This window comes from Saccoglossus kowalevskii, chromosome 11 (assembly GCF_978046115.1).
Source record: "Saccoglossus kowalevskii chromosome 11, keSacKowa6.1, whole genome shotgun sequence".
NCBI classification, from domain to species: domain Eukaryota; kingdom Metazoa; phylum Hemichordata; class Enteropneusta; family Harrimaniidae; genus Saccoglossus; species Saccoglossus kowalevskii.
This window is the reverse complement of record NC_140651.1, coordinates 9,193,761-9,210,612: the sequence shown is the minus strand read 5'-3', so window position 1 is coordinate 9,210,612 and position 16,852 is coordinate 9,193,761. Positions and strand designations below refer to the sequence as shown.

General features: G+C 39.3%; 2 protein-coding genes across 2 annotated transcripts; both read right to left on the bottom strand.

Annotated features, from left to right (window-relative positions):
- Window positions 1-5,697: 5,697 nt before the first annotated feature.
- LOC146736167 (cell adhesion molecule 3-like) lies at window positions 5,698-8,566 on the bottom strand. Its single transcript, XM_085505725.1, has one exon. The coding sequence runs from the start codon at window positions 8,367-8,369 to the stop codon at window positions 6,981-6,983; it is 1,389 nt and encodes a 462-aa protein (XP_085361851.1). The 5' UTR covers window positions 8,370-8,566; the 3' UTR covers window positions 5,698-6,980.
- Window positions 8,567-11,677: 3,111 nt separating this feature from the next.
- LOC146736166 (kin of IRRE-like protein 1) lies at window positions 11,678-14,026 on the bottom strand. The gene has a single exon (XM_085505394.1). The coding sequence runs from the start codon at window positions 13,996-13,998 to the stop codon at window positions 12,154-12,156; it is 1,845 nt and encodes a 614-aa protein (XP_085361520.1). The 5' UTR covers window positions 13,999-14,026; the 3' UTR covers window positions 11,678-12,153.
- Window positions 14,027-16,852: the final 2,826 nt, after the last annotated feature.

Here is a 16,852-nt window from a genome sequence, read left to right as displayed (position 1 = left end):
CATATTTATATCAAAGTACGACTTTTACAACCCATATTGATACCAAAGTACAACTTTTACAACCCATATTTATACCAAAGTACAACTTTTACAACCCATATTTATACCAAAGTACAACTTTTACAACCCATATTTATACCAAAGTACAACTTTTACAACCCATATTTATACCAAAGTACAACTTTTACAACCCATATTTATATCAAAGTACGACTTTTACAACTCATATTTATACCAAAGTACAACTTTTACAACCCATATTTATACCAAAGTACAACCTTTACAACCCATATTTATACCAAAGTACAACTTTTACAACCCATATTTATACCAAAGTACAACTTTTACGACCCATATTTATACCAAAGTACAACTTTTACAACCCATATTTATACCAAAGTACAACTTTTACAACCCATATTTATACCAAAGTACAACTTTTACAACCCATATTTATATCAAAGTACAACTTTTACAACCCATATTTAAACCAAAGTACAACTTTTACAACCCATATTTATACCAAAGTACAACTTTTACAACCCATATTTATACCAAAGTTCAACTTTTACAACCCATATTTATACCAAAGTACAACTTTTACAACCCATATTTATACCAAAGTACAACTTTTACAACCCATATTTATACCAAAGTACAACTTTTACAACCCATATTTATACCAAAGTACAACTTTTACAACCCATATTTATATCAAAGTACAACTTTTACAACCCATATTTAAACCAAAGTACAACTTTTACAACCCATATTTATACCAAAGTACAACTTTTACAACCCATATTTATACCAAAGTTCAACTTTTACAACCCATATTTATACCAAAGTACAACTTTTACAACCCATATTTATACCAAAGTACAACTTTTACAACCCATATTTATACCAAAGTACAACTTTTACAACCCATATTTATACCAAATAAAGACGAACATTCTACAGTGGTATAATTTTATTTAATTTGTCAAATGTGGAATTTGTGGATGGTTGAACAGTTCGTACAGTCCCATGCAAAATCTGTCTGATATTTATACTCCGAATTTAAACCTATTTGGACAGTAAATAAGCACGTCACAATAGGTAATTGTTATATAGTGCCCCGGACAAGAACTAAAATGGGAAACATCCAATAAAATAAAAATGCATGTCTCCATATACAACAGGAATACGGTTTGAAATTTCACGAGACTAAGCAAGATGTCTTTAAAGCTTCTTGAAAAAAACACACACTAGAAACAGACACGGTGTTTTCGTTTACGTAATAAATATGGATTAAACGTTGTCCTGATTTTGTAATAGATATCAGTGAATATCCAATATTGGTTCGTTTGACATATATTAATTGATTCAAAATTGGAGTAAATTCAGAGATAGTGATCACAGCCTGTGACTTAATTGTTTAATGTGTTGTAATTAATTGCTCTATTATTTAATTTCCTGACATGTGATGTATAATTATATAACGCGTGATATAATTCTCTGGTCTATAATGCTAATGTGTAACTGTGTTGTAATTATCCGTAATTGAGTCACATATTATATAATTATTAGATCTAAGATGTAACTGAAAAACATGTGATGTAATTATCTGATCCGTGGTATAATTAAATAACGTGTGATGTAATATGCAACTGATGATGTAATTATCTGATCTGTGATTTAATGTGGTGTAATTGTATAACATGTGGTGTAAATATATGATTTGTGATATAACCTGTGATATAATTATCTGACCCATGTTGTAATCTTTTGATGTAGTTATTTAATATGGGGTGTAATGGCCTGATTTGTCATTATCTGACCTGTGATGTTTTATACCCTGTGGTGTCAATATTTGACCTGTGATGTTTTATACCCCGTGGTGTCAATATCTGACCTGTGATGTTCTATATCCCGTGGTGTCAATATCTAACCTGTGATGTTTTATACCCCGTGGGTTTTATACCCGTGGTGTCAATATCTGACTTGTGATGTTTTATACCCCGTGGTGTCGATATCTGACCTGTGATGTGTTATACCCCGTGATGTCAATATCTGACCTGTGATGTGTTATACCCCGTGTGTCAATATTTGACCTGTGATGGTTTATACACCGTGGTGTCAATATCTGACCTGTGATGTGTTATACCCCGTGGTGTCAATATCTGACCTGTGATTTTTTATATCCTGTGGTGTCAATATCTGACCTGTGATGATTTATACCCAGTGGTGTCAATATCTGACCTGTGATGTTTTATACACTGTGGTGTCAATATCTAACCTGTGATGTTTTATACCCCGTGGGTTTTATACCCGTGGTGTCAATATATGACTTATGATGTTTTATACCCCGTGGTGTCGATATCTGACCTGTGATGTGTTATACCCCCCCATGGTGTCAATATCTGACCTGTGATTTTTTATATCCTGTGGTGTCAATATCTGACCTGTGATGATTTATACCCAGTGGTGTCAATATCTGACCTGTGATGTTTTATACACTGTGGTGTCAATATCTAACCTGTGATGTTTTATACCCCGTGGGTTTTATACCCGTGGTGTCAATATATGACTTATGATGTTTTATACCCCGTGGTGTCGATATCTGACCTGTGATGTGTTATACCCCCCCATGGTGTCAATATCTGACCTGTGATGTGTTATACCCCGTGATGTCAATATCAGACCTGTGATGTGTTATACCCCGTGTGTCAATATTTGACCTGTGATGGTTTATACACCGTGGTGTCAATATCTGACCTGTGATGTTTTATACCCCGTGGTGTCAATATCTGACCTGTGATTTTTTTATATCCTGTGGTGTCAATATCTGACCTGTGATGATTTATACCCAGTGGTGTCAATATCTGACCTGTGATGTTCTATATCCCGTGGTGTCAATATCTAACCTGTGATGTTTTATACCCCGTGGGTTTTATACCCGTGGTGTCAATATCTGACTTGTGATGTTTTATACCCCGTGGTGTCGATATCTGACCTGTGATGTGTTATACCCCGTGATGTCAATATCTGACCTGTGATGTGTTATACTCCGTGTGTCAATATTTGACCTGTGATGGTTTATACACCGTGGTGTCAATATCTGACCTGTGATGTTTTATACCCCGTGGTGTCAATATCTGACCTGTGATTTTTTATATCCTGTGGTGTCAATATCTGACCTGTGATGATTTATACCCAGTGGTGTCAATATCTGACTTGTGATGTTTTATACACTGTGGTGTCAATATCTAACCTGTGATGTTTTATACCCCGTGGGTTTTATACCCGTGTTGTCAATATATGACTTGTGATGTTTTATACCCCGTGGTGTCGATATCTGACCTGTGATGTGTTATACCCCCCCCCATGGTGTCAATATCTGACCTGTGATGTGTTATACCCCGTGATGTCAATATCAGACCTGTGATGTGTTATACCCCGTGTGTCAATATTTGACCTGTGATGGTTTATACACCGTGGTGTCAATATCTGACCTGTGATGTTTTATACCCCGTGGTGTCAATATCTGACCTGTGATTTTTTATATCCTGTGGTGTCAATATCTGACCTGTGATGATTTATACCCAGTGGTGTCAATATCTGACCTGTGATGTTTTATACACTGTAGTGTCAATATCTGACCTGTGATTTTTTATACCCCGTGGTGTCAATATCTGACCTGTGATGATTTATACACCGTAGTGTCAATATCTGACCTGTGATTTTTTATACCCCGTGTGTCAATATTTGACCTGTGATGTGTTATACCCCGTGGTGTCAATATCTGACCTGTGATGTTTTATACCCCGTGGTGCCAATATCTTACCTGTGATGTGTTATACCCCGTGATGTCAATATCTGACCTGTGATATTTTATATCCCGTGGTGTGAATATCTGATTTGTGATGTTTTATACACCGTGGTGTCAATATCTGACCTGTGATGTGTTATACCCCGTGGTGTCAATGTCTGACCTGTGATGATTTATACCCAGTGGTGTCAATATCTGAACTGTGATGTGTTATACCCCGTGGTGTCAATATCTGAACTGTGATGTTTTATACACCGTGGTGTCAATATCTGACCTGTGATGTTTTATACCACGTGGTATCAATATCTGACCTGTGATGTTTTATACCACGTGGTGTCAATATCTAACCTGCCATGTGATTGTATGAGCTGTGGTGTATATATCTGACCCATGTTGTAATTGTGTGACCTTTCATATAATTATCGAATATGAGAAGTAATGGTCTGACTTGTGACATAATTGTCTGACCTGTGATGTAATTGTGTAACCCGTGATGTAATTATCTGGTGGTGTATTAGTTTTCTTGGTTCAGGGATTGGAGACAGTAAATATATTTACTGCATCATAGAGCAAATTTTGTATCTATTATAACATCTTGTAGTGATGATCTGACGATGGGCAAAACATAAAAATGCATACAATTCTCGTAGATCATAGTCCCTTTATGTTCTGGACACATATATTCCGATTAATGGAATACAAAACTCAAGCTAGAAAAAACATACACATTTAGATAACCGTGATCTTTTTGGGGACGACGATTTGATCTTTTGTGGGAATGCAAAACACCCGACGGCTAACAATACTGTGGGATATTATGTACTGTTTCTTTCGTTTACTTGACCGCATTCTGATGAAAGGACACAAGGTCATATCACCAGTCCATGCCATTATCGCAATTTAAGTTTTTCAGTAAAGTTTCACTTCGTTATTTGTCGTATACCGGGGTAATACTTTATCTACGCCCACGCATAATGGTCACGGTTGCCCAGGCATGTGGGAGCTCTGTGTTGTAAGTAATTGTCAGATGCATTTTTAGTGGTTTAATACGAAATAAATTGGAAATTTAGTAAAATGCTGCTCTGTGTAGATGTCTAGAAACCTAGATGTTCAACTAACACCCAGATATCCAACCCAGATGCCCAACCAACACCCAGATATCCAACCCAACATTCCATGTCTAACCAACATTCAGATATTCAACCCAACAACTCAGATGTCAGACAAACACACAGATATCGAACCCAACAACCCATATGTCCATCCAACACCCATATATCCAACCCAACAACCCAGATGTCCAACCAACACCCATATATCAAACCCAACAACCCAGATGTCCACCCAACACCCATATATCCAACCCAACAGCCAAGATGCCCAAAAAAAACAGATATCCAACCCAACAACCCAGTTTCCCGACCAACACCCATATATCCAACCCAGAGGTCCAACCAAACCCCCGGATATCCAACCCAACAACCCGGATGCCAAACGAACGCCCATATATCCAACCCAATATCCCAGAAGTTCAACAAACACCCATATATCCAACCCAACAACCCAGATGTCCACCCAACACCCATATATCCAACCCAGATGTCCAACCAAACCCCCGGATATCCAACCCAACAACCCGGATGCCAAACGAACGCCCATATATCCAACCCAACATCCCAGAAGTTCAACCAACATCCAGATATCCAACCCAACAACCCAGATGTCTAACTAACACCTAGATATTCAATCCAAAAATCCAGATGGCCAACCAACACCCAGATAACCAACCCAACAACCCAGTTGCCCAACCCTGATTTCCTCCCAGCAACTTGGGTGTGCAACCCATATTTTGAACTCAGTAAATTGAACCAAACAACAAGGAATTATAAGTACTCGTAAAAGTATGTTTTAATAATATAAAAAATATAATAATATATAGTTTTAAACAATCACACAAGCATATGTATATAATGCTGTAGTCTGTGAGGGTAGCATTGTAATGTTTTTTTCAAAAATATACATGTTTCACCGTCATGTTATATGGCATCTAACACACTCACCGGTCTAATCCCACATGAAACACACGATAGATTATACTCCCCCCACCCTCCCTTCACGAAAACGCTGCATATGGTAGGAATCGTAGTTTAAAAAAAACGTTGTTTGGCACATTTTGCCGAATGAAAAATTTGTCAATGAAAATTTGATAAAATAGGACAGATCACCTACAACAATAACTATGCAATGGCATCGCCAGACGAGTTTTGGATTACAATACTGAATGACGGAGCTCCATGATTGAGTGGGCCTGTGTATTTGCTTGATTTACACAACACAAACGAACACCTACTCTCAGAGTTACATATTGTTCACTTAAGCACGTAGGCTTTGCACCATGCCCACTTTTAGACGAGGTGAAACTAGAATTTAACGCACCCTCAACTTTTAGGCGAAGGTAAAGCTAGGCGGCGGAGCAAGAGCGGTAGCTGGAGCTTTAAATAAAACTCGTATAAGTTGCCACTCTGCCAAAAATGTGGGCGTGGTTAAATTTTAACCTGTCAATATGACTGTATGTTCATATAGGATGAAAACATAAAATGTGTTCAGCTATACGGCATTCTTATTCACATTTTTTAATCTTGGTAAACGTCGATATAAATTGCTTCTCTTTCAGTTATTCGGTGGAATTATGAAAAAAATAATATCAAATGGAAATAACATTTTTTTTCATCATACCTATAACATCATTGAATGTTTGAAAATTGTAAATTGATCCCGGGCATCAATATTTAATTAAAACCCTGTTAAAATTGAATGTGGTACTAGTAATGCAACACTGCTTTTACGATACATGAATCAATGGGACCATTGCACTTGATTGTTCCTAGAGTTACTCTCATGATTAAACTTTGTCGTTTACATTATAGTTTCAATCCGATGAGTATAAATTGTGCTGGGAAACTAGATTCATACGAATCAGGGCGTGTAATTATCATGATATGTGTGTTTTTTTGTTGTTGCATATTTGTCGCAATGTTCTGCAGTATGTGATCTATTTGCTCATATTATTTCAATTCCTTCTAAATTGTTTTTTTCGTGTATAAAACAGTAAATAAAAACTGTCCTCAGTATTTGGGCCATTCCAGTAACATCCACTGTTCACGTATTATGTGTAGCTCTCAGAGGTGCCGTTCTGGTAAATGTATAACGTTCTTCCCATACGAGTCGACCCGCTCAGAGACGTTGCATGATCACTGTTAAACATGGTCAAATCTATTCCGTCAAAACGAATACTGGAGTTGTCTGAGTCATGACTGTCACGTCTTCGACGCTGTAAATTCCCAGGCCTCTCATTGAACTTAGATTTGGTTCGCTTCTTGCATTGACACCGCCAGATGACAACGCCAAGTGCAAGGATAAGGAGTACGAGCAGACATGCCGCTGCCACACCCACAACCAGCAGCGAGGTTGGTCCCAATGGCGATGTGCCGGACTGCTTTGGCTGTTCTTGAAAAACCCGGAGAATAGCAGTTGAGTATGACAATCCAATGTCATGCCTTACCTCGCAGTGAAATATCGCTCCGTCGTCTGAAGATTCAGCCACAAATCTCAAAGTCCGGTTATCATTCTCGATTTTAAACCTATCGGGCAAAAGTTGCAATGGAACGTTGTCAACCTTCCACACCAACTGTTGTATGGAGACATCCCCAATATATATACACGTGAACATGGCTTCCTCTCCTTTGTAGACGTCATTGACCGTGGGCTGAATCTGCAGTGAAGGCTGAGACGTTATATTGTTAGAATCTGTGGTTGTTGGGTGATTAGTCGTTGTAGGGGAATCGGTATCAGGTGCCGAAAACAACAGATTAATCGGACCGCTGGTACACGTCGTCGGGGAAGGTAGCTGGGGACTCATCGCCGTGCATGTCAAATACTTTCCCTTATCTTCCCAAGATAGGGTCCATTGGTAAACATGCCGTGGGAATGGATCGACTGAATACATTCCACTTACCGATTCACCCCCTTTGTCCCAGGTTAAAATCGCAGGAGGATCACCGCCCTTTGATTCGCATGTCACAGATACTGTCTCGCCGATGTGCCTGCCTTCAACGATTTCGTCCCCGTAACATTTCGGGTAGCCGCTGTCTGGTGGGGTGAGTGTGATGACATGCAGTGTTGCCTCTCTGGAGAGAAACGTGGACGCCAGACACCTGAAGTCACCCGAATCGGAGTCCCTGCAGTCGGTGATTTCTAAATCATAATGACCCTCATCTGAATCGATTAATATGGTGTATCGTGAATCAATATCGTGGCTAGCGACGGGTAATGTCGATGGTCCGATCACAAACGTCTCAGCTTCGTTAGGATTGACGATCCACATGACACTGTCTATTTCTGCGTTATGCCCCGACACCCTGCACCGTAGCACAACCGTTTCACCTGCATGGGAAACAGTATCGCTGGGTTGTTCCGTAAATGTTATATCCCCGTAAACTGTCCCGAAAAACGACAGTGGAACGAAAACAAAAATACACCATGCCAAGAATGCCATTGTGTCAAGTCACCTTCTTAAGCGTTTGTTATACTAAGTACTAGCCAAGTACTTCTGTAATCACCGCCTGATGGGTCTACATAGTTATTTTCGGCGAAACACTGCAGTCCAAGGGAAACAAAACAACCCGTTTACTTGATGTTGACAGCTTGATGTCAGTTCATGATGGCGGTCGTCAGCCCTATACGCTCATTATCATGTTTGCATCCGGGCACTTCATGGATAATTTCCATATCAATTACCTGCGCTACAACAATGGCACTCAGTTAAGTGCGGTATTGAAATTCATATTGACAATTCATATAAAAGTGTATTCCACATAAAACAGACGTCGATAACATTGAAATTGTTGTGCGTATGGTCTACATGACATTGCCTTTTTTTTTTTATTTCAGATCAGTTAAACCATGCTTCATAAAATGTGTTCATGGACGCAATTAAACAACACAAGTCAAGTTCACTGGGAGTCATTCAGATAAGAGTAAATAATGATCTTGAGTTTTGGAGTAGAAATATACTGGTTAGATACCGGAATAACTATAGAAATGTACTGTTTTTTAAAGAAGTTTAAGTATTATACAAACAGAGAAATAAATAATTATTCGATTTAACGTTGTTTTACAGAACTGTAATTGCGTGAATAAAAACTTGATTACTGTGTACGAACGTCTTTGGTAAATCATAATTAAATGTGTCCCTCAATATACGATGTTAGACACAAATATAAGTTACGTTTTCTCGTCAATATTGCATCATTAAATCATTTACAACTATCGACGTTTTCGCCGAGCCTTTCTGACTTTCATATGGTAGAGTTCTACGAGAGCCAACAACATTGCTCCAAATACAATAGTAATCGATGTATATATTAACCTTTTCAAGCGAGAGTTGAAAGAATGAATCATATAACGAAAATATCCGAATATACCCGAGTACTCGTCCTCTGTCAAACACGTCACTCGTTCTTTGACTTCTAAATCAGTAGTACCTCTCGGTATTCTGATGACGATATCGGAGTCCTGATTTAGTTTGCGCTGTTGATAGAAGCTGCTGGCATCCTCCGCTTCCTCGACCGAGACGTCCAATTTCAGGGAATCGGTCTTTGTTGCGTGACCGCATGTCACACTGCACTTCAATTCTCCGCTGTTGTCACTGATAGATACATTCGTAATTAGCAGCAATGCATTGCGTATGCGTTGTTCTAAAATAAACCTGTCGGTGTCGCAGTTATTGTCAACGAACACACTTTTGAAACTCCAATTAAACTTGCATTTATCAAGCTGTGGTTGCATACTATGAACATCGCATACAAATACAGCCACGCCCCCTGGACGAACTTGTCCGGCCACTCGATGTTTTAAACTGACAGTGAAGTCAATTTCGTCTTCTTCTATCTCCAGCATTGCCCTAGCAGTACTGTTGCCGACGTGGTTGAAACAGTCACAAGTCAGTACGGCGACCACGTCACCAGGATGCACATTCGAGATTATAAGTGTACTGCCATCGTTTGACAGTCTCAATCTTCTGTCCTCCAGTAAGATTCTGACGACTGCAACACCGTTGTAGTTCCACGTACACGAAGTCGCTGTTGGATTGGCGTCTGCAATGCATCGGAACACAGCGTTTTCGTTTATTTTGGGTCGAGCAATATTCGGATAAATACTTATATTCGGCTTGTACAGTATGGTAAACGGCCTAACAGTGCAAGAAGGTAAAGTATCTAATGTTAAGTCTCGATAGTGGGCCGCACACGCGAGATTTAAGTCGGAATCGCGTTTCGATGGCAGCCAAGTATAGTAACTATAGATATAGTGAACATCTTCATCGTCCCGTGATTTGAGGTAATTTCCATCCGGTGTTCGAAACCACTGAAGGCGGACATTGTGCCGTGATCTGTTCAACATACACACAAACGTGACAGTTTGACCTACGACTACTTCCCGTTTAATGACTCCTGATGTGACTTCACATACGGGAACAGGTGGTTTGTGATGAAAAGTCAGTTGTACAGATCTCGTTTTAACCACTTGCTGGTGCGCCACCTGGAAATCGGTGACCATGCATTGATACTCATCGGCGTCGCTCTCCCGAAAATTGTCGATGTACAAGTCGTATTCACCATCCTTCGCAACAACATTGTAACGACGACTGCTGATCATTTCTCCGGGGTTGCGGATGTTATCGTTTTCACTAATAATCGTGTTACCTTTGACCCATGACACCGTTTCTGATAAGGTCAGCTGGGTTACTGTACATTTCAAAGTGACATTGCCACCTTCCGGGACCATCGTATTTCCCCCAACAACTTTGACAGTGACCTTCTTTGGCGTTGAAAACAAAATCTGCAAGACGCACATGCCCAGGAGAATTACCTGAAGAGCGCGATACATTGTATACGTTGTATACTCAGAGTAATTCGCACCATCGTCGAAATTCAATCCACACCAACTACGAATGGCCTGCACTGATGGTTCTTATAACAGTCATGTGACACGGCAGGGTGCGGTTAAGTTGATTTACACTTTCATGACCACTTGACCCGGTTAAACAAGTGTCGATCCAAGATGTCACCCAGTGCGGTCGCAACAGTTCATTGCCAAACGCACTGTTGGAACAAAAATTACATCAAATCACGTTCGTTCATACATTCGCAGTTACTGTATATACACACCTCGTAAACAATGGTTTAAAATCTGGACGATGGGCTATTAATAGCGTTATGCATAGTGTGTAGTAGAATGACAAATGGTTGGGAAGGGGGTTAAACAAACGCGGGAATGTTTTAAATACCTTACGAGTTTGGCACAATGATCGATGGTTATATAGTTCTTTACTATAAATTTAGTGTTTTGTTTATAGTTTAATAGTATGATTTAATCGGCTATTTTATCTAAACTTTAGTAATGCCACGATCTATGTAATCAGAATATTGGTTCTTTATTTCTAATATGACAATATTAACCATCGCAGTAATCAAAATTGATCAACGTAGCAGCTATTTTATTTTGGAGCGATTTCAATGCAGAACGTGGTGAAATTGACATCCCACAAAACACACATACTTTTGAATAAGATCTGGCATATATTCCCTAACGTAGCGCTATTGAGGGGGACACAATGGCCTCGTTAGCATCGCCCAGGGCGTATTAAAACATGACGTAACCAATATATCAGTAATCTATGAAGAAAACAAATTACCAACAAAAACTTCAATTAACCGAGAAAATACTGGACTAAGACATATACATACACCCATCACAAAACTTCTCCAACAATACCCATACATAGATTATTCACGCATTACAATATTTTATAGTATTAATAAATATTTGTATTTCATAAGGATAATATTATTAATGATAAATTTACGAAAATTAATAAAAATAAATACATACATGTAGCGATGGGTATGGAATAAATACACCCTAATTGTAGCAATTTCCGGTTTTACTCAATTTTAATAGATAGTGTAGTGATTCAACCAGTCACGTGTATGTTCGACCAGTCACATGAAGTGACTAGACCAGACACGCGTGGTGATTCGACCAGTCACGCGTAGTAATTCAACCAGCCATGTGAACGTAGTGATTAGCTCGGTCTCATGTTATTCCGTATGAAACAGTTGCTGAACAAAATGAATAAAATAAACAACGATAATTGTTTTTATTGTTAAGTTTAATCATCTCCGAATATGATATGTTAGTTCTTGATATATTATGACATATATATATTTATTTATTCACAAGCTTCCCGCCATTATCATGATAGCAGACGATCATGACTCTCATTTAGTTCTGTTATCATACTCAAGCATCGCCACTTTCTTAGCCACAGCTCCCAGCTGTTTTTCCGTGTTATTTAGTTTCTGGTAGTCGCTATTCACCCCTACCATCGACTGGTCAATGTCCATATATGGTTTTGCTCTTCCAGGCAACGTGCTGTTAGCCCCCGAGGCACTGTCTCCGATTGGCTGAATGTACCCCAACGAATCGGTGTCGTCATAGGTGAGGTTAAGATGATGCGGCATATATGGTTTTGCTCTTCCGGGCAACGTGCTGTTAGCTCCTGATGAACTGTCTCCGATTGGCTGAATGTATCCTAACGAATCGGTGTCGTCATAGGTGAGGTTAAGTGAAGACAAGTTCCGTCTGTTTAGATTATTTTCCGGTTCTGGTTGGACGAAGATGGTGCCACTTTGGTTGCCTCGCGTGTTACGATTCTTCGGAGTTTGACTCAAACGTCTTACCCTTTTCAATGTTAGAAATTCTAGAACACCGATAATTATGGCTCCCATTATAAAACCGCTGATAAATAGAGCAATTTTAATCAGTGTATCATTTCTATCTATATGTCTCCATTCTTGTGATATCTTAGTCAAGGTGTCGGCGTCAACGACTAAGACAGTTGTATCATCGGCCTCAGAAAGCGTGTTTGATGCGATACATGTGACGTTCGCGCCGATATCAACTTTAGACAGATTCGAAACCAACAATGCCGATCCCATATACAACACATTAAATTTTCCCGAATTATTGAGATTTTCGTCGTTGTAAAACCACGTGTAGTGCAGTGGTTCGACTATCGATCTTGCATGACATGTGAAGAGAACTAACGTGGCGTACTCCTGTTTCACCAAGATGTACTCCACTGTTACGTTGATCATGGCGGTAACATTCAACGTTACATTGGCCTCCGTGACGCCCTGTAGATTGTGGACACGGCATGCTATCAAGGCGCCGTCATCATCTTCTCCTACACCTGCTATCGTCAACCAACTTTTCCCGTTCGGACCTCCACGTACACTGAACCGACTACCCATCGAATTTAAAAATATCGGAATTCCACCGTACGTCCAAAAGAACTCGTAGACAGGTGGGTTAGAATCGACCTCGCAGGTAAAAGTTGCCGAACTGCCTACTTCTGTTGCGTCGTCTTCTGCAAACATGTATATAACCGGTCTGTAAACGACATTGAACGGTCCCAGAGAGCATAGCAATGGTGTGCGCAAGGAAGGATGTATGACGATACAACTGAATGACATATGCATATCCCGTCGTTGAGGGACCCATTTAAAACTACTTGTCGTCACATGGTCTACACGCTCTTCACTACCGGCGTGTATGTTGTCATATGCGTCTATCCATATAATTTCTACAGGTGGTTGTTCTGTTATTATCTGACATTGCACTTCAAACGTATCGTCCTGTACAACATCCTGAGAAGGTAAGATGGGCGGTGTGATGCTGCACATCGGGGACATCTTCGGTGCGATCAGTACCGAGACCGATGCCGCGCGAGATGTCTTCAAAACAAAGTCGTTCTCAGCCGCGGCAACAACACACCGGTAACTCCCCTCTTCAGTAACACTGGCGTCTTTTATCAGTAAATTATATTGTCCAATGGAAAAACTACCAACGATACTTAAGTGCAAGAGTTGAGTCGATGTAGTCGATTCTGCTCTAATCAAATAGTTATCGCTTATTGTGATACCGTTTTTAGTCCAGGACACTTTCATCGCAGCCTGTAATCCGGCCAGTTTACAGCTCAGTTCGCGGTTTTCACCTTCGGACATAGTCACATTCTGTGGTTCTTGAATAAAAAAGACTGCCGTAACATAATGCAGTCGCATGTAGCCCAGCAGTAAGAACGCCGCTCGATACATGACTACCATCACGGGGAAGCTGTGTTCTGTGAAGTTGTGGTATTCTGTAAGGTGAAAGTTATTTAAATACTCAGTGTATTGTTGTGACATCCGGAAAACCAAGAAAAGGTCAAGGGTTAGTTAATTCAACTGGCGCGGGGAGTGAAAATGAAAACGGAACAGTACTTATCCGTAATTTGTTCACAAAGAAATTCACAGAAACATAATTAAATATATAATATATATTCTGAACCTAGCTTGGTTGACAGTTTACAGTGTATACCAACTTTTAGTTCCAGGGTTAGCCAAATTGTTCAAGGGAAAACGTTTCCCCTATACCGTTTTGACCCCGAACGGTGTCACAATTTCGGTTACCACAATTTTATTTTTATAGAGAATTGTAGATTAGCCACGTGACAAATTTGTTTATAACCACTCTTCATCAAACCAAAATTGTGAAGTGCCAACTGGTTACAGATCACATCAGAGAGCGGTCCGGGTTCTGGTTCACCATTGCCAATACGTATGTGAAGTGAAACAGTATACTAGTACATGTATTTAGAATGTAAAACGAAGTAAGAGCTTGGTGTCAGAGTTCACTTTATCGGAGACGTCTCCACCCAATGACTCATACCGATTGGACCATTCACACACAAAGTAGTCGTGTTGAAACACGCACTGAACCATAGTAAAAGCTTTGTTGTAAAGCTTTGATGTGTACATTGTATATGTTAAGCTAGAACTGTGATATGTGTCCACATAGCGTGACCCATGCGACCTTTTTTTTGCAAATACTTATCACAAATGCTGTTTTAAATCATCACAAATTCAAGATGAATATTCATAACTTGGAGCGTATAGGTGTGTGTGATTGGGGCTTCACTGATTACGTCACGTTCTTTTGTTTGTCTTTGCAGGATTAGGGCTAATCTGCACTGGCTCGGAAGGTTGTAAATGATTAGCTAGTTTGAATTTGCATAACAATACTGACAATGAACGTGCATTCAACGCCACAAGTTTTTTTGTTCTTTTAGCCAATCAGAATTCATCTTCCGAGCCAGTGCAGATCAGCCGCAGGATTACACAAATCACCTACACGTCAGCACCGAATGTGATATAGAGACTATAAATGTACAATTCTCTGAAAGAAAAGGGATAGTGAGGATGTTGACTAATGAAATGAACTGATGTGTGTCCCGTAGTCGAGCTATTGTAATATGAGGTAGTTATCGCGTAATCGCCCACGGGCAAGGACAGGAACACGTTTCCAACGATACCACGGTCCTACTTTATATACGATTGCAGGATAATAGAATAGAATAGAATAGAATAGAATAGAATAGAATAGAATAGAATAGAATGTGTTTGCTCTATGGAAGCAGAGAGATAAAAGATAAACATGAAGTTTTTTAAGTGTGTAGTTTTTTCGCCATTCTATCATCCACTACATTCCAACACATTGCTACACCATGTTTCAAACACTCTGTGCAATTACTTTCTTTAGCCGATATTAATATACTACAAAAATTAGCCGCGTTCACACTCCATGCTTTAAATCCACGCAAAGAAGTAGACTACATACTGTTATTGTAACCATTACAATCACCTGTGGATTGACGGATAAGCAGCACCATCTAGTGGTCGTTGTGTACACTTAGACCAATTTACCGCTGGTGGCGCACTGTGTAAACGATTGGATCAACCTATTGCGATAAGGATGGATCCGGGTAACTATGGTCTATAAGATTAGCGTGACTAAATATTAATATCACTTTAGTAATATTAGGCATTCAATAATCCGGAGTGTGGTTTAAAAGTTAACGTGTCGCTCATCATCCGGGAAAGGGAGGGGATTCACCTTCATCTTCCATGCATACCAGGAAAAGCCATAAGATATATACATTGTAATTTTGAGACACTAAATAAAACCTACCTTATGAAATAATGACCTAACGTTAAACTTAAAGTTATTTACAACGATTTGTTCAATCACAATAAATAGTTTATTTATAACTTACAATAAGTTTGTATTAAACCACACAAAGTATGCTATCTTGTAAGCTATGTTGATTGTCTAACAGAATGTTTTACCTCTAGTCTTCAAGTTCACCGTGTGTACACAAATTTTAGTAAGGCCTTCAAATCCCTGAATCACAGGCTTAATGTTTGGACCATTAGATGGTTTTAGTGGAAGCATCCGACACTATTAAATCTTATTTGATTATGCGTTCTCAGAGCTGTAGACAATCAATGTTCAGACTAGTGTTCAGCGTGCTCTGAAGTGCCATTAATATTTATCATTTATGTTAATGACTCCTGACGCTGACGATGCAAACTTTTCGACAGATTGCATTGATAGACAATATTTATTTAATCTTGAAGCTTTATGAAGCTTCAAAATTAAATAAATATTGTCTTCATGGTGTCATGCATGTTATCCAGATCTAAACATCCGTAAATGACATGTAATTTCGTTTACCAAAAAAAAGTCAACTAGAAATTTGAATTATACCGTTCCTAACACCGCTTTAAAAAGCGTGTCGTAGTTTAAAAATCGGGAGTAGTTATGATTTGTACTGTGACAGTTATCTGATTCCATTTCGTTTATCGTAAATACAGCTTCATAAAATAGAACAGTCACGGTTTTCGTCATGCACATCCTTTGAAAATGCCGTATATTTCCTCAGTTCACAGAAGAGTATGAATCCACTGTGTGGAATTCATGGAAGAAGGTAAATGTGTTCAATAATAACACACCTGCTATTTCATCTAAACCACTTGTAGTGCGCCAACCGAACTTTTATCGTACAATGTGTACTGTATATGGGATTCGGTACGCCCG

Coding starts and splice junctions, on each gene's coding strand:
- LOC146736166 (XM_085505394.1), bottom strand. CDS start 13,998: ATGCGACTGCATTATGTTACGGCAGTCTTTTTTATTCAAGAACCACAG.
- LOC146736167 (XM_085505725.1), bottom strand. CDS start 8,369: ATGGCATTCTTGGCATGGTGTATTTTTGTTTTCGTTCCACTGTCGTTT.